General features: G+C 41.7%; 1 protein-coding gene across 2 annotated transcripts; it reads right to left on the reverse strand.

The window, feature by feature from the left end:
- Positions 1-147: 147 nt before the first annotated feature.
- On the reverse strand, positions 148-17,774 carry PLCXD1 (phosphatidylinositol specific phospholipase C X domain containing 1). 2 transcript variants are annotated; one of them, XM_085557338.1, is made up of 8 exons: positions 17,614-17,726; positions 13,917-14,059; positions 11,900-12,721; positions 10,540-10,676; positions 7,186-7,314; positions 6,484-6,639; positions 2,858-3,041; positions 148-1,623 (listed from the first exon to the last, which is right to left on the reverse strand). In XM_085557338.1, the coding sequence occupies exons 4-8, from the start codon at positions 10,660-10,662 to the stop codon at positions 1,328-1,330; spliced, it is 888 nt and encodes a 295-aa protein (XP_085413464.1). In that variant the 5' UTR covers positions 10,663-10,676; positions 11,900-12,721; positions 13,917-14,059; positions 17,614-17,726; the 3' UTR covers positions 148-1,327. The 2 variants fall into 2 exon arrangements, with proteins under 2 accessions (XP_085413464.1, XP_021402310.1); XM_021546635.3 differs by lacking the exon at positions 11,900-12,721 and having other exon boundaries at positions 17,614-17,774.
- Positions 17,775-24,815: the final 7,041 nt, after the last annotated feature.

Consider the following 24,815-nt stretch of genomic DNA (forward strand, 5'->3'; position numbering starts at 1 on the left):
ATTAATGTACAGCAAAACTTTTCACAGAGGAAAACAAAAGGAAAAAAACCCACAACCACAACAAATCCATTTCTTCAGTTATTAATTACTACTAAGAACCAATAAAACAATATCACAGAAAGGATAATGAAACTATTTCACTCCATATTACAGAGAGAGATCAAGTTTTATTGAGAATAACAAGGACACAAAAGAGGGCACAAAAGATAGGCAGAAAAACTTCTGCAAACATTAGCAGACATCTGAATTTAGTTTTTATATATAAGGTGCATCTAAATAGTGAGGTATATGGATGAAGTTGCATAGTGAACTTTACACAATAAGTGGTTTTATTTTAGTGCTGATGCTTGACATTTCTATTGCCTTCATGATGATCTGTTATTACACAGTTCATTTAGAAAAACAGAATTACTATGTGATGGGAAATAGCATAAACCTCTTAGTTTTGACATACACAAAAACTACTTAGTGAGAGGAAAAGTAATTACAGAGCTACTAAAATAGCTAAATAAAAGACCAGGTGTGAAACCCCAAATGAGCATGATAGAAGCCAAGAATCTGTATTTCTAGGGCAGTTCAAGTTAAGATCAGGAATTTGTTTCCTCTTGTTTATTTTCATTGTAAGGCATACTTAGTCAACACCTAGTAAAATGTTTAACTACCACAGACAAACTGTGTAAGGGCTTCATTTTGGTATCTTTATCCCTGCAGAACTGGCATGATTAAGTGCAAATTCAATTACCTCTTAAAAATTCCAAATAATTTTGGAGCTATCATGTTCTTAAGGTAGCTCACAACTGATACTTAGCACACTGGTATGTATATAAAAATAATTCCAAACTTGATTGTCAGTGCAGCATCTCTGATACATCAAAAATATTTTTAATTGTTCCTTTTGTTTAACAGAAACTATGAAAACCAACAAGTCAATTTCAGACTGATATAAAAGAGTAAGAATTTGGGTGGCAAGTAGTGCAGAATATCCTTACAATTGTCAGAATGAGAACATCTTACCAATAAATCATGCAACTACTGACATTTTCCTCCTTCTTAGTCCTATGTAAAATAAGATTGAGTTCTTGGGACTTTCAGTAATGACAGCTGCTACAGAATCAAAGCATCTCCAAAAAAATTACACCTATGCCATAGTTCTCTAGAGACTTCAGCAAGGTACCTGCCCTCTTTTCTGTCCAAAGGCCTCAAAACCCTGATGATGTTGAGACCTTTTCCTACTAAGACATTCCTGGGTTTAGTTAATTGGACCTTTATGAGAGTCAGGATGTTTACAGCAGGGCACAATAAATGCAGACAAAGCCTTGTTTACTTTTCACAGATTAAGAAGATGAGAATTAAATGTTATTTGTTCCAGTTCACTTTGACAGTGCAATGGAGGATTAATTTTTGTGTTAAGTTCTATCACATCTTTGACAAAATCATTGTTTCCTATAAAGTCTCCAGCAATGATGTTAATACATTTTTTTTTTGGTCCTGGATACTGCTGCCTTATCCATATTTTCAAACATGGAAGACTCTGGAGTGTCATTTTCTTCAATGAACCAAATGGGTGTACAAGAATATACCTTAAATTTTCAGTAAGGTTAATCCCTGCCACAAAGAATTTTCCTGAAACAAAAATCAGAAAGTGACACATTAAATACTCTTTTGAGGAGAAGAGAAACTTTTCAGTATTGTATTACCTTCACATCTTATTCCATTGGGAATCATTAAAATACTAATTTCACACTCTTTCTGTATTGTTGCATGTCCCTACAACTGTTTCCCCTTGTGGCAGCTGCATGCTGTAGTAAACAATTCCTGAGCCACGCTCGGTTATCCAAACATTCCAGTTTAGCTAAATTTGTCTAGTTAATCATTGCAGTCTAAAGGTTCTCCACTGACTAGTCCTCCTCTGTAAATTACTCCTCTGTTTGTTTCTGTGAGGGTTGCTTCCAAATGCTTGGCCTTCCCCCGCGGTGGATGGGAGCACAGGGTGCACCCTTCGGCTGGGGAGTGTGCTTCTGAAACGGCTCCCTCGTCACCACGCTGTGCCTTCACTTCAAACGCGTGCCAGGGGTTCTGAACTGAACCTCTGTCAGATTACACTACACCAGCATGCTTGAGTGCTGCTGTGCAATGTGCAGCTACACCCTTCTCATACTGCTCTTATATCACATTAAGGTTGGACAAGGCCTTCAAGAACATCGAGTCCATCATCTGACCAAACAACACCACATCCCATTGTTTCTTGAACACCTCCAGGGATAGTGATTCCACCACCTCCCTAGGCAGCCCATTCCAATGCTTAACCACCCTTTCAGTGAAGAAATTCTTCTTGATTTCCAACCTCAGCATTCCCTCTTCTGGTTGCCTGCGAGAAGAGGCCAATATCCACCTTGCTACAGCCTCCTTTCAAGTAGCTGTAGAGAGTGATAAGGTCTCCCCATAGAGAAACCTTGTAGGGGCTTCCTTTAACAACAAGGCTAGTGGAATGTACTCCTCTCACCGTCTCTGCTGCCTAAAGCGACAAGGACTGGACTGAAGAAGCAGCTTCCTGCCCATGAGGTGGGCACAACTGGGCCAACTAATGGGTCTGCACTGAGGGCTCCCTTTCTGTGGGTCACACGAGCAAGGTGGCCGCCGCAATCTCTGTAGTCTGCGTGCGCGTACACTGACAGCATCCACGCTGCCAAGGACAGCGTCGCACTCGCCCAGGGGCGGGCAGAGCACTCAGCAGCCATGGGCACACAGCACACACTGAGTGGTTATATCCCATAAGGCAACAATTGCCCAGCTTCCTACTTGTTTTGCATTGCTGTAAGTGCCCCTTCTCTCCTCCGAGTGAACTCCCCGTGCCTACCTGGCCGGCCCACGCGCTTCATGAGCTCCAAATACCGGATAAGAGCACGAGTGGATGTTTTGTTTCCCCACCAGTATGGGATGGGGGGCCACAGCTCACAGTGCTTTCCCAGCTCCACCTCCTCTTCATATGAGACTATAACCTGATGGCCGAGGTGCCACATGGTCCGCAGTGTTGGCACCACCTAAAAGGAAGCATGCCCACATTGAAATCAGCAACATAGCAGTGTTCCCAAAGTCCAAATACTGATGTGTGACATCACCTTGGCACAGATTCAGTTCGGATAAAACTTTTAAATGAGCAGCCCAGTAGGTGATGGGCTGATTTACAAGCTGCAGAGCAATAGGACTCTAGGAGTTTCAGTAAATTCCTCCCTTCCTCAAATAATACAACTGTGATCATGTATGTAACTCAAGGTCTTACACCTGCACAATAGGAAAACATCCCTGTGTCAGCCCTCATGCACAAGCCACTGCTGAAAGTTTGTTAGGGGAGGAAGATAGAGACCATCTGCTGCAGGAATGCAGAGAGAGAGAGAAAGGAGGAATCACTTCGGCAGATTCCGCACATTGATGCAAATTTAGCACAGTAACCTCCAAAGAAACCTGAACTGCTTAAAACTTGGTAAGTCTAAATGTGAGTCACCAAAAGCTACATCAATTCTCATTTCTCTAAGTGGAAAGTTTATGAAATTGGGATGCTCCAGACATTTTTAATTGAGAGAGAAGACCTGAGTCAGACATATTCTCTATCAGAGAACAGATGGGCTAAAACAGCTGTTAAATTTAGCTGTCTCAATATGAAATTGCATTTTCCAACCTCAGAAGTTACCCTTGGAGAGAAATGGTGCCCTCTGACTAGTTTTATTTGCAAAACCGACATATTTAATGGGCATTGTTTTTTCTAAGAATGTTGTGGTTAAAAACTACATTTGCTGTTGTGAAAAAGAAATGGTGGCTTTTTGATGTTCCTGTTAAGTTATTAACTTAAATAAAAGCCAAAGGCACTTGAAAATTAATAATGTAAATATTTGAAGAAAGCTAAGAGTTTAATTAATCCCTCTCAGTTCATCCACAAAGAGAGAATGCAAGCTTCCATTAGGTTGGTTAATATTGCAAAATTAAGGCACGAGCTTCTTAAGCTACAAAATTCTGTGGTTGACTGAAGCCTTTGCTTTACTTCAGCTGTCTTTCTAAAACTGGAACTTCTTAAACAAACAAGCAAAAATGTGCAATAAAAGCAAAAAAAAAAAAAAGCTACCAGAGATGTGTATGTGAACACAGGTGCTTATTTTGCAAACAAAGCAGAAATGAAAGTCTAACAAGGGATTTTTAAACCCTAGTAATCCAGATCAAAGGAATACACCTCGAATAGTTAAGACAATTAAAATTTTAAATGCAGTGTAATATTGTCACGCTGTGGCCTGTGCCAGTACTACATACAGACCTTGCCTGAGCAGCTGCTTCACTTTGACACTTAATTCTGTATGACAACAGAGATGCAGTCTTGAAAGGCAGTAGGTAGCAGTTTATTTTTTAATGAGTCAGCAAGCACTTGGATATTTGATGGCAAATCTAAATCTGTGATCCTGAAAAGCCCCACAGATGCCTAATGTGCAATGGTACCACTAGCAAAAATTATGAGATCCATTGTGCTGGTCACAGACCACATAGATATAAAGTTTTCCTACTCAAGGGAAGTACTTGGCTTGTCTTTTCTTCAGTTCTCTTCCTCCATCCTTCTGGACACAACTCAGAAATGTTGTTTCTTCCATGAAGTGATCTCAGACCATTCTTTCAATACTTTCATTCATCAAATTGTCATCCGTAACTTGCCCCTTTTGCAGTACCTTTCTCCTTTTTAAGAGCTGGCCGTGTGTCTGAAAGCATATTTGACCACCTTCTCCAGTATCTCTGCTCATCCACAACTTACACACTCAAGTTATTTGGGGAAACAATAGAACAGTGTCACTCAGGTCTTCAGTTATTCAGCCAAGGCCTGAATATTCAGAATCCCCTAGTTTTGCTGAGAATTGTTCTATTTTAACTCTGCTTTACAAATTGCTTTGAAGTGGTAATATTCACATGTTACTGATACACCAGCTTCAAAGGCTGAATTTGAATCACAAACAGGGTCATCATTCTCCTGTACCACTGAGCTCTCCAGAGAACACCCTCTGTTCCTCTGCATCTTTGAAATGTTAATTGTTTAACTACTAAAATCTCCCACACCTTTTAAAAAACAGAGGAAGCTATAAGTCTCAACTTCTAAAATCTAGCAATCAAATATTTTCTCATTATTTAAATTAAGGCTTTTCTGGAGATATGGGTAACTGTAAGACTGGTTAGGAGGTCAGCACCAGGAAAGTCAATGCCACCAGAAATTCACTGAGGGCAGAGAGGGACCCCAATAAGTTGACAGAAACCTCATGAAGCTCAACAAAAGCAAATGCACAGTCCTAAACAGATTAACCCCACACACCAGGACAGACTGGTGGAAGCTGGCAAGGTTCTGCTTTGCAGAAAAGGACCTAAAGATTCTTGTAGGCATCAAGCTGCACATGAGCCAGTAGTGCTCACCTGGCAAAGGGTAACTGTGAACTGGGCTTTATTAGCAAAGGCACAGACAGCAAATGAAAAAAAGGGGATCTTTCCTTCTATTCAGCAGTTGTGGGACTGCAACTCAAGTATTGTTTCCAGCTGGGGCTTCCCCAGTACAAAGAAATCACTGACAAGCTGGAGTGAATCCAGCAGCACACCAGTGAGTGAAACCAGAGCGAGCAGAGGCTGGAGCAGAGGCTGGAGCATGACACACAAGGGCAGGCTGAGGGAGCTGAGTCTGTCCAGCATGAAAAGAGAAGACTGGACAGTTTTACTGCCATCTGCAAATATGCAGTGGGAAATTTAGAGAAGACTCCTCAGATATGCACAGCAAAGGATGGAAGTCAGCAGACACAAGAGAGATTCTGATCAGATAGAGAAGGAAAACACAGTTACTGGGAGAGCAGTCAAATTTTGCATAGAAAGGTTGTGAAATCTCCATCCTTGGAGATAATCAAGAATGAACAGGGCACAGCCCAGCGTAACTTAGAAGCTGATCCTACTTTGCATGGTGGTGTTGGACCAGATGACCTTCAGAGGTCACTTCCAATCTAAACTGTTTTAAATAGAAAAAAATTAAATAGATAAAAATTAATTTTAAAATTTATTTATAATTATTGCTGTGAAAAGGCAGAAAATGGATTCTTTAGATTCTATAAATATAGAAGATGCACAACTTTTATCTTCCTTTCTTTTTTCTTTCATTTTCCTCTCTTTTCTCTCTTCTTTCCCCTTTCCTTTCCAAGAAAACTCAGACAGGACAATGGATGACAGTTGTCTCTACTATTGTCCCACAACTCAACAAACATAACAATCAAATTTAATTCCCTCCTCCACACTGTGGAATGCAGGTTTGCTTTATCTCCTCAGTTCTATTAGGTAATGACCTATCTCTGATGCAGCAAAAAGTACCTTTCTGAGGTTAAAAACATGGTGAAAATAGAATATATCTAAAAATTTGCAATCAAAGATCTCACTGTGGTGTATCATTCTTTTAAAATGAGAAAAAAAGGATTTCATACTTACATTTCTAGGACACAATTTACACTGGAAAATCTCTTTTATACAGGCAACAAGGTGATTATGAAGTCTTTTGGTTAATCCATCAAAATTCCTGCAGGCTATGATAACAACTTCCTGAGGATGAGTTTCTAACCACCTCAATATTTCCCTCAGAATATCCTACAGGAAAGAGATACGGCAGCTTAGAAAGTTATCTGTGCTATGCAGGGGCAAGGACATACAATCAACAGAGCAGTGATGGTGGAGCAGACTCACAATCACAATAATGAAAAACTGTGTTTTCTCAAAAAACAAACAAAAAAATCAGTTTCTGTAATTATATAGGGCTTTTAATGCCTTCTTCCCTTTAACAACTTCTCTCCTTTCCCTGTTTTCCAAACACAGGGAAACAGGAATGCCATGTGTATCATCCTGGGACAACACATGATAAACCCCAGAACATCAGGCATGTGGTAGGGGATAGGCAGTGGAGAGCAGGCACAAAGAGTCTGGTTTGAGAATGAAGAAAAGATTGGTGCTCCAGTATCACATGCAGGTGCTGAAACTAACTTCCAGCCCTGCTGATTTTCTCTAGTTTGAAGTCCTCACAAAAGAAAAACAAATAATCTACTCAGAAGACCTTGAGCCAGCATTTCTGGATTATGATGGCCCTTAAATGAAAAAATAGCACTGATTTTATAGCCATCACAAAGGTAAGGAAAATACCTTAACAGTAACAGTTGTGTAAACCATATGCACAAAGTACAAATTCATAGAAGGATCATTAGCCTTGTGGGCGATCCTAAAATCCAGGTATCTAACTCCAGCCTCAAGTTGCTCTGTCACAGTCAGGACCTGAAAGTGAAACAGAAGACAAAGGTCCTGAGAGCTTGAAAGAGATTTGTTTCTTTAGTTTAGAAATCTAAAAGAGGGGTACAAAGTTAGACCTCTGGCATTTTTCACGTCTTTCATCTTTAAAATGTCACTGTATGGCACCAAATTGCAACTTGGAAGAATTTTGCTCTCTGACAAGAGGGATTCCAATTTCCCTGCAGCACAAACTGCAAGTACAGATTAGATTAATTTAAGACAGTTGCCCTTGTTGTGTTCTGAAAGTTAAAGATAATTAACCTGTGCACAAATACATGATTGCTCTTCACACAACTATTCATTTAAAAAATAATTGCAGGATCAGCAAGTTAGAAACGCTGTATTTATCTTATTAGATCAAAGATTTTACCATGGTTGTCTCTGCAGACCTCACATATCCGCAACAGAAGGAAAAACAAAAATAGAAAAAGCTACTGGCTGTTGTTCTTTTTCAAGATATAGTTTCTTATGAAGTTTGAATTAACCTGTAGAAGTCCTACAAAACAGAGGCACTCCTATAAATCCACTTCCCTCAGAGCACTTCCATTGGATTTGAGGGCTGAATAGAACAGGTGATAAAGCTGCTTCTGAGGCATGAAGTTCCAAATTATATGTCTTTTCCTTATATCAAGACTCTCTTAGCAAAAGAAAATAGAATCAATTTAATTAAATATGTTTAAACACTAGTTCATCTTAGTTCAACTTGCTAGGGATAAAAATTTATGTTGCAGAAACCATGCATGATACTGATTTAAGTTAGAAAGGATTCAGTGAAAGCTAAATCAGTACAAGGCATTGCTCTTGAATATCCAAATTTGTAGCTTTAGGCACATGGCAGGATGCTCACCTTGCTTAGTTTAACCCCCTAACTTCCTGCTCTTTGGACTTGAATTTAGCTTGCCCAGGCTGTGCCCAAGGGGCTGGGCTGGACCAGAGCAGCCCTGCGTGCCCCAGTTCAGGGGGTGCAGTGGGTCTGGGCACAGCTCCTCCTGGGCCTGCTTGGTCTCCACCAGGCTGAAGCAGTCGGAGGGATGATCCACATCCCTTTGCTTGGAGTATGTTGGAGATGGGAGCGTACATGGCTGTAGGTCATTTATAACCTCTGTGGCCAGAAAAAGCACCAAATGAAATTGCTGTTCTGAACTGCCCTTCAGATTAATTCATTTCTTATCTGTTGACTACACAGGGAAATCAAACAAATTAGAGTCTCTAATTAGTGACCTGGGTTTGAATACTGAATTAGGCAGTGTGAACATTGCCCCATAAAGGGCAAAATTCAAAAAGAAGCCCTGAGGAGCAATCTCACACCAGGCATCCAGGGCATGACTGGAAGTTACATGGCCATTACAAAGGAAACATTTGGCCCTCTAGCCTGACAGCCATAACAACTGGAGCTCAAGCAGGCAACTCCCAGGCACTGGGCCATCCAGGAACTTGTGCATCCTACCATCAGAAGGGCTCCCCAGTGTTTGTTCTGCATTCCAATGAGTGGAGTCATCTCCCCACATAGATAACTGGAGCACAGCAGAGCTAAGGAGGGGCAGGATTGTAGCTGTGCCTCTTCCTTATCAGCACTGGGCCACTTCCTGCATGTCACACTGGGTTTGGACCACGAAATTATTATAATGATGTTAAGAGATTGTTTGTCACCAACACGGTCACTTTGCCAGACAGAAACCCACACATTAGTAGGTTTCTAAATCTTTCATTGGCTAAAGCCCCCCCAAAAAAGCAGCTCAAAATAAACAAGGATCTGTGTTAAGCAAGTGCCCTTCAACATCAGCTCATGATTGCCAGCTCATATTTGATACCTGGTAGTGTCTAAGATTCCAGTTTGCCAGACCTGCTCAAACAAACAAAAGCAACCTTAGCATGCTTATTGCATGCTAATTATTCCCTTTAATTATCTAATCATGAACTACTCCTTCAATACGAACAAAAATAGAAAGATTTTTCGTACCTCTTTGACTTCAGGAAAGTCTATTCTTTGGAAGAATCTTCAAAAGCTGTAGCTTAAATCATGATCTGCAATTTTGTCTTTAACATACAATTATGAGGAACAAAGAGATAGCTACTAGCTTAATATTTGCACATTTTAAAAAGTTAACTAAACCTTATGCGATGGACCACATCTTCACTCTCTTAATCTTTATGGGAAAAAAAAAAATCCCTTCAATAAGGGATTCTTCTCTTTCTGCTGCTGGTGAAACACCCAGTGTAAGTGGGGAGAACAACTGAACAACTGACATCTCACAGAACAGTGACAGCTAAAATGACAAGCAAAATTCATGAACAAAGTTCAAGAGGAAAAAAAAACTCTGTTTTTCTTATTCATTAATTTTATTCACTAATATTGAATGTTATTGACCACCACAATAAACATGAAAAATGGCTTCTAGTACCAAGTGGTCAGCTTTAAACAACTTTAAATATCATCCCTGCATCCCCTTGCATGCTTTTTCCCCAGAAAAGATGATCAGATGTGTATGGCTCCTATCTCATACTCCAAAGTGCTGGATTTAGAAAGAGTAATTTTCTTCATATTTGCTGGAATGGAAGTGTGGCTTGGATTTGTATTGGAAACAGCGTTGATTACACAGGGTTGTTTTTGCTGCTGCTGAAAAGTGCTTACATGAAGTCAGGGCCTTTTCTGCCACTCACCCCACCAGCAAGGAGGCTGGGGGTGCACAAGAATTTGGGAGAGGACACAGCCAGGACAGCTGATCCTAACTGACCACAGGGATATCCCACATCATAAGGAGTCATGCTCATCATATCAAGCTAGGGGAAGGAGAGGGGGGATGTTCAGAGTGATGGTGTTTGTCCTGTTAAGACACTGTTACACGCCATGGAGCCTGGCTTTCTTGGAGATGACTGAACACCTACATGTCCATGGGAAGTGGTGAATTAATTCCTTATTTTGCTTTACTTGCACATGTGGCTTTTGCTTTACCTATTAAAAGGTCTTTATCTCAACCCACAAGTTCTCCAGCTTTTATCCTTAAATTCCATCCCTTAGCTCACCCAGGGGCAGCGAGAAGCAGCAGTGCAGGGCTGAGCTGCTTGCTGCAGTTAAACCACAGCACCCAAGCATAGCATCTCATGACAGCACAGATTTCTGGGCAGCAGGCTATACTGTCATTGTACACTCTCAGCCCTGCTGCACGAGCTTCAACTTTGCCAAGGCAAGAAGCGCCAGACGATGGTTACCTGTGTTATAGACCACTTCATGATAATGGGGTGCACAATGCAGGGCAGACATTTGTTTAAAAACTTCACCAGCTTGGACTCATTGCCACTAACAGCAGAGCTTTTATCCAAACAGTAGGTCATAGTGTCGTGACTCCCTGTAGAATACAAAAATGAATGTACAGAAATCTCATTTCTTAACTGTTTAAGACCACATGCCATGGCTACATTTCATGTGCACACCTGATAAGTCCACCACATTTGCAAGCCACACACCTATATTCTCTGATAGCCTCTGTAGTTATGGCGAAAAGGTAGAATTGTCTACAGAGGTTGTTCACGTAACATTAATAAGTTTAGTGTGAAATCTTTGTGAAAGGAAGGCATTGACACTTTTCAGTAAACCATCTAAATTACACATCGCTGTTGTTTGCCCCAAACCACAATAAAATGGTCTGTTTCAAATGGTATCTTCCCTCAAAATAATTATCTTGACGTGAAAACATTCTTATAGTGAAAAAATTCAGCTGAAGGCTGAATTTATCTACAAATTGTCCTGTTTTCAGAGTTGTGCAAATGCAGGATTTCATTGTCCAATACCCTCATCTCTGCACAGGAAAATATGACTGAAATAACAAATTCATCTTCTTACACCTTTGACTGGACCAGTACTTAACTTGGCACTTTAACTACTTATATCTTAAATATCTAAAAATGTCCTTCTGAACTAAACACCACCACCCCTACAAAAACAACAAACAAGGTGGGTGCTTGATGGTTTCTGAGGCAAATCCAAGTCTAAGTTTAAGAGTGAAAGATGAACAAGATCCTCATTTGATGGACTTGAAAAGTTACCTGACTGTTTCCAGCACAGGGAATTATGCAGGCATCAGAGCCAGGACCAATCTGCCCAAATATTTTATTTCCTTGGAGTCTTAATAAATCTGACACATCTCTTGCATCATGTTTAGATGAAACTATTGCAACTCACAATTTCATCATGACAGGAAACCAGTGATTTTGCTAGCTTTTCTGTTCCATTATTTCTTCCAGTTTTATAAAGCATCAGTAAGAAAAGCTAACAACTCTGTGAAGTGACTTGCTTGGATCTTAACAAAGTATCTGCAAAGAATTTGCTTATCATTTTGGGGTTTAAGTCTTCTGTCAAATTAATTGTTCACTGGTGCTAGGAACTGCTTTCTTGAATTGTCAGTCTTACTGGTGCCAGCGATAATATTTCTAGCAAACAAAGTAAAAATTATTGGTTTGGAAGTAAAAATTCTTTGGAACTGTCAATAATAGTTTGATGTCTCAATTTTTTCACCTTCTAAAAGCCATTTTTTATTTATTTTGCTGCTTTAAACACCCAAAACACACTTACTGCAAATGGAAGATCAGTATTGAGGGCAGGCAATAAAAGAAGTATGTTTTAGAAGATGTACGAGTCAAACTATTAAATATCCATGTCTGAGAGAGATGAGCAGGATTCCATTGATGGGTGTTGCATCTGTGGATGCCAACCAGCCAACGGATAGTAATCTTTTACTCATTAGTCTTGTGTGATGTCATGAGTAACAGTAATGAAAGGAAGATGGGTACATCCATGACACAACATATATGATGCAAAGATAGTGAGTTAGTACCAAGCCAGGTAGCTCCAGACCTTGAATCCACTCCTCCCCAGCAGCACTGTGCTGAATCTGGTGCAAGCACAACACTAATTAATGAGATGTGCCACTGTCTCATCATCAGGCTGTCAGAATCCACTCTGTCATGTTTCTTGCATGCCTTCTATGAGATAAGCTTCCAAACTGGGTTTCCTCCCTCTGGAAACCTGCCAGTGCTGTCTTGACCTGGTTGGTCTTGATCTGTTTGTGTTCTGACTTGGGCTAGATCAGCTTTGTAGGTCAGCTGGACAGACACCAAAATATTCCAAGCCAATAGCCTGCAATGCTCTGTAAAAGTCCTCTAATGTTTGCTGAAATGGACATGCCTTCAATTGTTCTTCATGCCTGTTCTCCCTGCAGGCATATTCACAAGAACAACAAACATTTTCAAGAATAACATGGTCACCCTTCGGAAAAGGGCCAGGAAGGCAAACAAACCCATCAGCAGGTTCTCCACTTTCTATGATGGCCAAGAAACACCAGATGAAAGTCTTATAGAAACAATATGGCTCCTTTTCTAGCACAACAAAATCCCACTGAGCATTGAATGATTTTTGCAATAGGAACAAAAATAGAAAAGAGAAGACTATTACTTTCTTTCATCAGTCATAAGACAGATATGTATTTTCTTTTTTCCTCTCTTGATAGTTAAATATATAAAGCCTTACATAGGCTTTATCCTAAACAGAAATGTGCTTGTTTTTAAGTTAACATCAATTCAAATTACATTATCTAAGAAGCCTCCATGAAATCATTTTCTTGGTTACAACCTTAATGGGAACTCCACACTCCATTAGTTCACAACAGACAGAAAAAAGCCAAAACACTACAATTCTTGGATTCTCCCAGGGCTCTGTCTGCTGAAGACAAGAACTTTACACTATCTCTAAATTAATTAACCTATGATCTTGTGGCCTACATAAAACATTCATCTACACACTGTGCTGCTTTCCCCGCAATCTACCTGTCACATCTGCAGGTGTGAGAGAAAACACAGGCTAGACTTTTCTTTAGTGACATTTTTGATGTGGAGGCAAAGGGAATCACTCAAGAGCTGATGGTCCTTCAGTGCCTCCCCATGTGTCAGTGAAATCACATTATACCATAAATTTTTTGGACAGAATGAGAGGGGAAAAAAATCAAGGCACCAGAAAGAAGCAATAATAGGACCAAAGAAAGGTTAATAATATACAGTTATCATTTAAATGCATTTTCACATAATACAATAAATACAGTTTTTATAAGCTGGATCTTGTAGAAAACTAACAGTCTACTTTAATAAAAACATGTTAATTACAAGTCTCGTTTCTCCTTTTTCTGCAGCTTCACAGCCTCTTTTAGGCAGTACAAAGAAAAATAATAATGTAAAATATTTATTCTCCCCTCCTGGAAGCATTTCATTACATAGAAAATCACAAGAATTAATTAGAGAAATTTTATTATTGTCCAAATAAGCTATTCCTTAGATTATTAATAGTATCTGACAAGATGATGCAAAGTGCCTCTTTCTTTTCATTTCTAAAAAAACAATAAAAAATTCCTTTGTTACCCCTACCCTCTAAGAAACCTCAAACATTGCAGACCAACATTATTCACATAACATCACACAAACCCTCCCCCACACACCAACCCAAATAATAAACATAGCCATCCTGAAATGGGACAAACAGGATATTCCAATGCTTAAACAGCAAGCTAACAAAACCGTGGAGAACAAAAGCTAATCTTTACCTGGAAGTGCTAAGTTATAGAGGGGAATATCCCAGAGCTTCTCTGGTAACCGTGACATCCACTGACCATTTTCATGGCACACGTGAACGAAGGTTTGCAAAGGGCCTTCCATTGGTATGTGCTCTGGGATTTCATAGGGTGTTCTGGGAGGAAAAAAGAAAAGAAATCCAATAAACAATTCTATATACTGCAGTTGAATTAATGACATTGCACCTGCGTAGGAAGAATTTATAGATGTTAAAAAATGCCAGCCCTTCTCTCAAGTAGTTACAGAAAAATGTCAAGAGCTTGTCAGCCACAATATATGCTGCCTTTGATAACACTGTCTCCCAGAACAATGCTAAAGGGTGGATTCCAGCTTCAGGTTTGCAAACTGACCAAGTGAAAGAAAAAACTGAGCCAAGACAAATATACACAGTTTAATTGGTATGGAGAAATTGCTGTCTGTATTGGCTATTGTGAAATCACAAGGACTACCTCCCTCCCGTGTAGAACTGCATGCATTCCTTTACCCTTTGCAGTCCCAGGAGCACAGCAATGGGACTGATGGCAAGGCTGGGACAAGTCTGCTACCCTCAGGTCCCTACAGAACACTTACCTCGAAGGTAAGGCCACAGGAGTACCTCTATGAAAAGCTTTTACAAAGATGTCAGGGCACTGGATTTGCAGATCATGCCAGCATCTGGGATTAAAGAGGGAAACTTTCCTCTCCTTAGTCCTGCTTTGGAGAACACCAGAGATGTTTTTATCACCCCTGCAAGTCCATGATCATAAGTATTTCAGTATTTTCAGTATATCAGTTTGATCTGACCTTCCTGAAACTACTCTGGAACTGTTCTTCTCTAAGATCTTCTGCAAAATTTGCAGTGGTCATGCAGGAGTGCCAGAGGAGGAAACCCAGATGAGAAATCATGGCATCACCAGGGCCTACTAGAGTTTTCCTGTCCATTTTTCATTTTATGATCTCCTGAATTGTGCAGAACACAAAAATAAGCTCTCTGTGTTTTGGGCTTTTTTTCTCTAGGATGTCCCCAGTTCAGGTGGTCGTCTGGGAATTAGAGCCTTCCTTCTTTTCACTGCTTTCAAGGCTTTATTTTGTCACAGCTAGTGTGAGAGTTTCTTCTGGCACAGTGATGGCACAGCGATTACCAATACCAATATCACAGCTTCCTTTTTAATGCTGTCTTTAAAAGCTGCCAATGTAAATGATTCCTTCTTGTCTGCTACAGCAATCTCAGTCAGATATGTATTTTTGAGGTTTTGTACTCTGCAAACACCAGCACTGGTCCCTGGTCACTTTTGCTGCATCTTAGCACATTAATTCAAGATTGTTTCTCCTTGGAGGTTGTTTTGGTTTCTTTTTATTTTCTTTTTCTTTTTCCCTCATATAGTGGAGGAGCCACAGTGCTTATGTGAAAAACATTTCCTTAAACAGGGTGCATTTTTTTTTTTTCTTTTGACAGTTCCATAGGGTCATCTGAAAGGCAACTTTAGGAATTGCATTCCAAAGTTTTATGTCCATACCACACAAAAAGATAGAATTTGCTTTTATACCAGCCAATGCACAAAGCATTACCTGCCTAGCCTGCCTTGCTGTGCCTTCAGTGCATCTTTGAGCTAAAAGAAACATCTGGTCTCTATATGCCATGTCAGCTATTCCTATTCTTGGAAAAATATTCAGATCTCAGGCAGATCAACTCACACATCCTCTGGCTCTGCACTTCAATGCGATGAGCTTCTGTCCCCCACAGACCCTTGTTCAGACAAGAGATGTCTGCAGCTCATTTTGTCACCTTTTGCTGTTTCATGCTTCATCACACTGCACACCGCTGCTCACCCACAGCTGCTCTCCTCTGGTCTCTGTACCAGAGGAGATGCTACTGATGCTACTCTGTAGCATCAGCGTGGACAGGGGCTGCAGGTGCTTAAAACAGCACTTCTGTTTCTAAAGACTGGATGGTCTCTCTTCTCCAGCTCTGAAACTGACAGCAGCTGTGAGGTTGCAACACCCCAGCATATGGCAGCACTTATGCAGGTCCTGTGCAGGTGCTTATGAAGACATAGAGACCTGACTATAAGCATTGCTTTTCCTCTTTTGAGTAGGGAGATTTGCAGCTCCTTTTCCAGAGCTTTTGGGGCTCTCCAATACCCCAAAGCCACCCAAGCTCTCCCAGAGCAGGCACCCATCACCCCAGGGACCCATAGCAAGACACTTAAGCCCTGGCAGGCAGTCACACCTTGTCCTGGCCCAGGCTCCTTTGCACTGACAGCACCCCTGGGATGCATCCAAGGGTGCAGGTTTGCTTGCTGCCACTCTCCTGCCATGTGCTCTCACTGCCTTGCTTGGGCTAACGCAGGCATAGCCTCACAGCTGACAGAAAAAAGCTGGGTTTCTGCCATGATGGTCCCTTTCTCCAGCTCACCACGGAGACAGGATAGCAGCTGCTGAAGAAGTTCCTGCAGAGGCATCAAGCCCTGCAATTGCCTTTACTGAGCTGTACACGAGATCCCTTGGCATTATCCAGACAGAGCCCATGGGTAGCACAGCTGCCATCAGTGCCCCAGCCTCTGCAGGACCAGAACTCTCACAAAAAGTGTCCTGGTGGGCCTGAGGAAAGCCAGCAGAGAGCAGAAACAGCAAGACCAAGACACACTGCAGTCCTGCAAGCACAGACATGTGAGCAGATCACAAAGGACTACAGCTCTTGGAAATGACTGATATTGGAGAAATCTGTGGAGGACTGTCTCCCATAGGAGGGACCCCATACTGGAGCAGAAGAGTGTGAGGGGTCCTCCCCCTGAGGAGGAAGGATTAGCAGAGACAATACTTGATGAATTGACTTCAGCCCCAATTCTATATCCTCCTGTGCCACTGCAGGTAGAGGAAATCAGGAAATCAGAAGTGGTTGCACCCTGGAAGAATGGAGGGGTGAGGAGTAGGTGTTCTAAGATTTGCTGGTTATTTCTCATTAGCTTACTCTGATTTCATTGGTAATGAATTCAATATTTTCCTCAAGCTGAGTCTGCTTTGCCTTTTTTTGTGATGATACCTAGTGAGTGATCTCTCCCTGTCCTTATCTTGGCCTATGAGCCTGCCATTACATTTTTCTCTCCTCTTGCTGAGCAGGAGAATAATAGAGAGACTCTGGTGGGCACTTGGCTTCCATCAGGAACAGCCTATCCTAACTACCCCCCGCTTCCCTTGTTCATAACAGCTGCCTGACATTCCCTGGGTGCTCTGCATACAGGCAGCAATTACATTTTGAAGACTTTGCCGGGACACATGCAATAAACAAGCAATACAACACGCAGACGTGCAAAGCCGCTAGAGATCCCCATCCTCCAGCCCCAGGACACCGAGAGCATCGCGCTGACTGTCCCTCGCCCGGAGGAGCTGCGCCCCGCCGGCCCCGAGCGCTGGGACATGGCCAAACCCCGGCCAACGCAGTTCCGGGAGGCAGATATAATTAAAGAACCATTCATGATGACATCAGTAACACATACGCTGCAGCCGACCCAGAAGCTAAAAAAAATCCCTCACGGGAGTTGTAGGAAAGCCTGTGAGGAGCAGTGCCCGAGGAGGGGGCCGCCAGGGACCAGGGCTGCGCTGCCCGCCTGCCGCGGCCGGACCCCCCGAGGGGCCGCATCCCTCCATCCATCCCTCCATCCCTCCCTCCCTCGCCGCTGCTTTACTCACTCCGAGGAACGATTCCGTTTCCATGCCGGCTCCTCGCGAAGCCGTGCGCACCCCAGCTCGCCCGGGGCCCCGCGCCCAGGCGGGGCGGAGCTGCCCCGCCCGGCTCAGGTGGCCGCAGGTTTGAGGAAGGTGAAGAGCGGGCGGGAGGGATGAAGAAGAGGAGGGGAAGTGGTTCTGGTGGAGTGGCGCTGCCCGGAGCGCAGAGCCGCTCTCTGGGCTGATGGGGCATTGCTCCAGGAGGAGCCTGCAGGCAGGGACAGGCGGGGGAAGCGCCAGGTATGCCATGCTGCTGCTCCGTTTGAAATCTGTTAATGCAAGAAGGCTTACAATAAAAATTTACGTATATATATGTGTTTAAAGTATCTTACGTTCCTGTCCAGCAAAGCTTGTCAGGCCCTCAGCTGTGGTGAAATTCACTTATGATGCCACCTGGCAGAAATCTTGGCAAGCTCTTCAAAAGGCTTTTCTGTGTAAAGAGGCAGGAGGTTATTAGATGAGTGAATGGCATGTAGAGGCAAACATGCAAGTCCTCTGTGCTGTTCTTGAAGCAGGGTGTGTTCTCAGCCTTCTCTGAGAGATGGAGAAAGGATCTCTCCTACCCCTTAGTGTTCCAAAAGTGCACTAAAATGCACAGTTCCCTAAGTAAAGAATGATAAGCTGAAAGTCCAGCTGAAAGAATGGATAGAGAAGATTAGCTCTCCTTTCTCCACAGGGCAGCATTCCTAGAGGCTCATCTACCATGGAACTGTGATCTAAGTGTTCTGGGATCATGCTGTAGCCAGGATTAGCAATACTTCAGATTGCTTCTTAATGCAAGGATGTATTTTCCAGATAGGCCTTTTTCATGAACTCATTTTTGCATGAGGCAGATCAGTGTATATGTACACACAAAATTTGCTGTGGTACCAATGGTGGCAAGATCAGGTTAACAGTCAGCCCAGTGAGTAATTTCCATGGGGGAATCCCAGGACAGCAGGGCTGCCTGGGCTTCAGGGTGATGCTTACATTATATCAGTCCAGGCTTCTGTTTATATATCAGGTCTTACAGAGTATCACAAAAGTGGCTGTCAATAGATGCAGAATAGATGTGCACCAAGGTGTAGCATTAGGCACAAAGAAGAAGAAGGTAGGAAAAAAAGACACTCTGATGGCTGCGTGGTTTTGCACCACCATGATAGAAAGTAGCTGAGAACAGTTACAGAGAAGTATTATTGTGCCCTTTGTGGAATAAAATAAATAGGAAAGTATTTCAATCAGAAAAGACTGGGAGTAAAAATCAAAGTCAACTTTAATTCTTCATTTTCTTAAAAAGTTAAGACTATGAAGGTGTGACAAAACAACAGGCAGTCTCTGGATATCACCATGATGAATACAGTACAGCCAGACATGGTTCCAGTCTTGTGAAATTGCTTGGACTAAGAAGCAAAACATGACTATGGAAAGAAAAAATTTAAAGCTTTTTTGGTGTGAATTTGAAATGAGTAACAGAAAACTCAAAAAGAACCATGAAACTGAAATCCCCCATTTTATTCTGAGGGCCTTAACACAGGACTTTACACCATAGTAATGTGAAGTGTCTTCTGAGTGATGTGGGTATGATCTTGCAGGTCTCACCTCAACAGAAATACTCTATCAGGAAATCTCTAGCCCTGTCCAGACCCTTCTAATACCTACGCTTTCAAGTCTCAGTTTGTGTCTCAGTTCTTTCTTTGCACTGGAATTACTAGAGATGTCAAGACAGTTGCTTTTGGTTTAGTTCTGAGATCACAATCTCTCAAGAGGGATTTAGGAATTCCATAAACCAATGAATGACAGGAAGTTAATCAGCAAATGATTAAAGCCCTGAATAAGCTTGTCTTCTGAGGACCAAGTCAAGGCAAGGATAATTTTTAGCAGTATTTGCAGAAATAACGATAAACAAATTTCAAGATGGGGAAGCAGGGACATGAAAAAGCACAAGATTTACCCTCCTCACAGAATAAATGTCTGCATTAAAAAGAAGTGGCAGACTTCAAAAGACAAAGAACTTACCCAAAAGGAGGTTATCAGTGTTGAAGTATTCAATACTGAAGAGGTTTGAAGTTGGTAGCTTCTTAGTAGGCAGATTCATCAGTGTGGGACTGATGGAAGTGCAGGTCTGATTTACAGCTGTGGATCAGAGGGAAATTTCTGGTTGGTTTGTCACAGAGGCAGGAGTCATACAGCCTTAAACTGGATTTTGTATATTTAAACACTTTAGCATACCAAAATATGATGTTCTCAGTCTGAGAGAAATCAGTTCGTTTGTTCAGATGAATTAGAGGTTTAAGACTTTTTTTTTTTTTTTACTGTACAGTATTTGAGATGTTGCATAAGACTTTTGTCTTCCAACACAGTTCTTTATTTTCAGATATGGAACACCTTTACGCGATGCTGTAATGTAAAGAAATACCACTCAGCATTTGAACAGCTTTAACTGAATTGCCTGGATTTGAGGTATTTGTTCCGAGGATGTTTGCAACGCCCTGGGCAATATGTGTATTTGTCCCTGTCCTGACTTACCGATAAGTCCTCTCAACCTTCACCTAATTTCTGGCTTTGGAACAAACATGCAGCTTAATATTTCTGAGAGGAGGTTGTATATCTAGGGGCAGCAGCCACGATGTTTCCTAAGAGCAGGGGAACCATCGAGGAGGCAGCTTGCAGCACCAGAGAGGTCACTCTGGGTAATAAAAAGACCTGGGAAGAAAAATACAGCCCAAACCTGCTGAGAGTTTGAAACTGCCTGTCTGTGTTTGCTTCCAGAGTATGAGACCACAATGGCTGCTCAAGCTTGCAATGCAGTGAGCAGGATATGATGAGGATGGGAGGCGGTCTGGAGCCCTTCTTGTGCACGGAGCTGCCTATCAGTGATGTGCCTCTGATAATCGGGCACCAGCTGGCAGGAAACCTTAGGCAGAATAATTGGGGTGGGATATAGGTCGCCCAAACACATTGCAGCATGCCAATTCCACCGTGAAGAAACAGCCCTGACTTTATTTGCAACAGGCAAAGCCAGTGATAAAATTTGGTGGCTGATAAAAATACTGCTGGGGTGATTAGACATGGGGTACAGTGTTGCTGAGAGGAAAAAATAGAGTTGAATTTTATTAGCAAAAATTTTAATTTAAATTTTTAAAACAAAAAAAACATGAGGAAAAAATCCTCAAATTCTTCCTTTGTGATCCATTCCTACCAATATGAGAGAGGCTTCAGTGGGCATGGATCAAGGTGCAGGCAAAACAATCTTCCTCTCAAACAGAAGCAAGTGAGATTTTAATTTCAACTTAACTACATCATTATTGACAAGAAGAGTTAAAACGCCCTAAAATACTTTTGGTACAGCCAGCTTACGTCATGTCTGGTACTAACAGTGTTTAAAACAAGATAAAAAAAGCCCTTCCAACATGCACAGGAGGGCTGCTCATAATGTTCTACTAGGAAGAGAAACTTAAAGGGGGTGATAAAAAAACTCTCCTCTGAGAAAACATGAGCAAGAAGAGAACTGGGCTGGAAGAGAACTGTTGCTAGAACCTAACAGAGAAGCTGAGCAGACACAAAAAATTAAATACATTCCTGTCCACTAGAAAGGATTTCAAGTTATAGCTAGAAAGGAAACCTCCTCATTCCTCCCTTTGCCATTAGTTTGTTATCTAACCCTTCAAACTTATGGAAACTCCCTGTCCTGCATGAATCTCTGTCTTTTTTTCCTAATTGGAACAGGTCAGAAACAAAGCCCTCTACTCTGATGTCCCAATCCCTGGAGAAGCTGAAGTGACTATAGACTCACACTTTTCATCCACAAAGGCAGCTCTCAGTTCAGCATAAGAGACAGCTGCCTGGGCAGGATGAAGCTGAAGCATTTCCCTGGGAAAAGCAGGACCAACAACATACTTCCCTGTCCATGTCTTTCCTGTGTGCAGCTTCTAACTTGGTGGCACACAATGGGCAGGAGGAGGAAGGACTCTTTTTGCGCTTAAATTCATCACTTTGATGAAGCTGAGGGAGTGAGTCATGTGTCCTTCAGCACCATAAATAGCATCTCGTTTTCTTCCTGTGATCAGCTGTGAAAATTAGGCTCCCATGTCCTTCGGGACAAATTTCCAGTACTGGGCAAAGGTTGGAGGTAACAATGTCTGGGTCTTTAAGCCATCCAGACTTTAACTCCTGTGGTTCTCATGTTAGTTAAACCTTGGTGACCTTGGGTTGACAGTGGATTGCTGGGAAATAACTGAATATTCTTCTAAAGATGGTAAGTTCTTTTCCTCCCATGCGTTGCTGATTTGTACTGTCAACTGTAACCTGCCATGGAGCAAGACCTTTTAAGGTCCATGCTTCAGCAACAATGACTCACAAGCTGATACAGATCAGATAAACTGGAGCCTCAGTGCAGAGCCAGTCCTGTTCTGTGACCTGCAGAGCTGCATCTGTTGCAGTTTCATAGACTTGGTGCTTCTTTTTGGTCTCTGCCTGCATTTCACACCTATTGGGGCACAATAGCAACAGCAGGCAAGGATGGATGTCTTGGGCAATGCAGGCATGATTTGCAGTGATCTGCAGTAAATGTTCATCTTCCAACAGAACTTCACTCTGCAAACAGCACAAGTCATCCATGGCAGAGGATTTAGGTGCAGGGCTGGTAGAAGCTGAACTTAGTCTGGGTCAGACATTGCTAATATTAGATGCTAAAATCTACAACAGAAAAATTATATACATTTCCCAAGGGGACAGATAACCTGAGTACTTAATCTCTTATTACATTTACTTATTTTATTGCAGGGTAACAAAGCACCATGCTGACCTCCCACACTACCACACTACCACAAGGCAGTAACTAATAGCATAGTTATTTATAAACTACTTGATACATATTACTGGGCCTTTTTGGCCTTTTTTTTTTCTTTTTTTTTTTTTCTATTACACATCTCCTAAATTCCATTGTCCATTGGTAGTTTTCCACTGGTACTTGTGTCAGGAATGTGGAGGTGAAAAATTGCACAAGGGCTGCAGCTACCAGGGTAGTCCCACTCCTGCACACCCAGGATAGCAGCTTTTCCGGAAGAGTTTGTACAAACATTCCAGTTAACATTTCCCACCAAGTTTGTGTTATGGGGTTTTTGTGCCTGAGCTAATTAATCAGTATTCAGACATACACTAAATACACCTATCTTAAAACTCTGTTATAGCATAATAAGTACCCTTCAAGCTGCCACATAGCATTTTTAGTTAGGGGGTGTTGCTATCACTGTGTAGAACATCAGCCTGCAATGTTGTCTGGCCATAAAAACATATTTACCAAAGCCCCAAAATGTTAAAAAACCACCTTCCACTAAAAGCAGTGCTAAGAAGCCATTCCAATGCACTGGAAGCTCATCAGCTGACTGCATGAATGTCACAAGCAAGACACAGAGAAGCTCTAGCAGTGACCAAACCCTACCTGACTGTAGCTGTTTTTATGTTTCCTTTTCTTTCTGTTGGACTGCAGATGCAGTAAGACTCTTGTAACCACACCATGCTTTACCAGGGAAAAAATCCACTGCCTATCATAAAAAATAAATCCTATACAAGACTTAAATGTGAAGACTGTTTTCACAAGGGCTTTTCCATGGATTAGGGTGTTCCTGATTGACAGGTTTTTCTGTAAAAACAAAGGTGGATTTTTTTTTTTCTTTCAGATATATACCTCCATATCTGTTTTACCTGAAATTATCGTGGCATGGGAACTAATCGATTTCTATTAGTAAAGCTGAATAATAAATCTCCCTTACAGGAGAATATAAACACATTTTTTTAAAGTACACATGTTAAAAACTACAGGAAGGAAGGACATTTGTAGCAAGTTGAAGTGCAAGTTTTTCCTGTTCTCTGGTTACAAGTGAAGAACATGATGTCACATCCATTGCTCATTGTTGCACTTATTGACTTTTTTATATGAACAGCTGTGCTAGAAAGATGGAAGAATTTCACTAAGTTCATGGGTGTGATAAGAACCATCAACTAAAAATTCAGACATTGCTCTAAATGTATTTGAACCATTTCTGGTCCTGAAATGGTCCTCAGGTCCTCTGATGTAGACAAAACTTTGTATCAGCCTGCAGGGTTTGACCCATATTTTCAGTCTCTGCACCCTATTGAAAGCAAGGTCAGGGCTCAACTAGGGGGGAAAGGAGGTTAACACAAAACCAAACAATTGATGGTTTATAGGAAATAGAACCTGGCAACTAGGAGAGTTATTTCTTTTTTTGGTATGTTTTTTTCCTTTTTAGGTTTGGGTTTGGGGTTTTTAGGAGGGGAAAGGAATTTTTTTAGGGAAGTAAGATTTATGCAGTTGCCTAATCTGGTACAGTTTTTCTTCCTATTTTCTTACCCACAGCATTTTTTTTAAACCACAAGCTAAATTGATGCAAAATCTTATCAACTATATCATGAGGTTCTTCAAAGCTTCTCTTCAATGTTTTGATAACCTGACTAACAGACCCTTGCATTTTAGGAAAAATGAAAAGGAATGGACATTGCTTGCCTCTTGTGGAGATCACATAGAATCCTAAAATAATTAGAGGTTGGGGAAGTGACCTCTAAGATCACCAAGTCCAGCCTTTAGCCCAGCAATACCTCTAAACCATGTCCCCAGGTGCCATATTCACAGACCAAGAGAGCAGAAAGTTCAAGAAAGGGGATTTTTTTCACTTTCTTCCTACTGTCATAGGTAGAGGCAGATACCTTTGCAGAGGGCTGTACACCATAGGGTGTACTTGCTGCTGGTACCTTGTCTAAGAGGGTCCTGGTGCATCTCCTCATGTAGTTGTGTTGCAGCACCAAGTGGAGCAAGCCCTGAGCAGCCCATCCCATCCCAGAGCTGCCTGACTTTGGCAGGAGGTGGAAAAGGAGATCCCTGCAGGGGGTCCTGCAGCCCCAGCAGTGCTTTGAGGCTGCAGCCACATTCCAGGCCAGGAGATGTGACCAGAAAAACAGAATTAGAAGGAGGCAAACACAGTTAGAATCAAACAGTCCTAACTTCATGGGACATACAGTTAGCCAGACTAACATGATATTTTAAATTGGGTTTCTTTCTAGCAGGTAGAGTGTATGCAGCCACACTGTTGTACACCTGCTCCTATTCCCGTCATATATTCTCCTTCTTCCCAGCTTCTTCTGGATACAAGCTAACAACCCTCTAAAGTCAA

This window comes from Lonchura striata, chromosome 1, assembly GCF_050655825.1.
Source record: "Lonchura striata isolate lonStrDom1 chromosome 1, ASM5065582v1, whole genome shotgun sequence".
NCBI classification, from domain to species: Eukaryota; Metazoa; Chordata; class Aves; order Passeriformes; family Estrildidae; genus Lonchura; species Lonchura striata.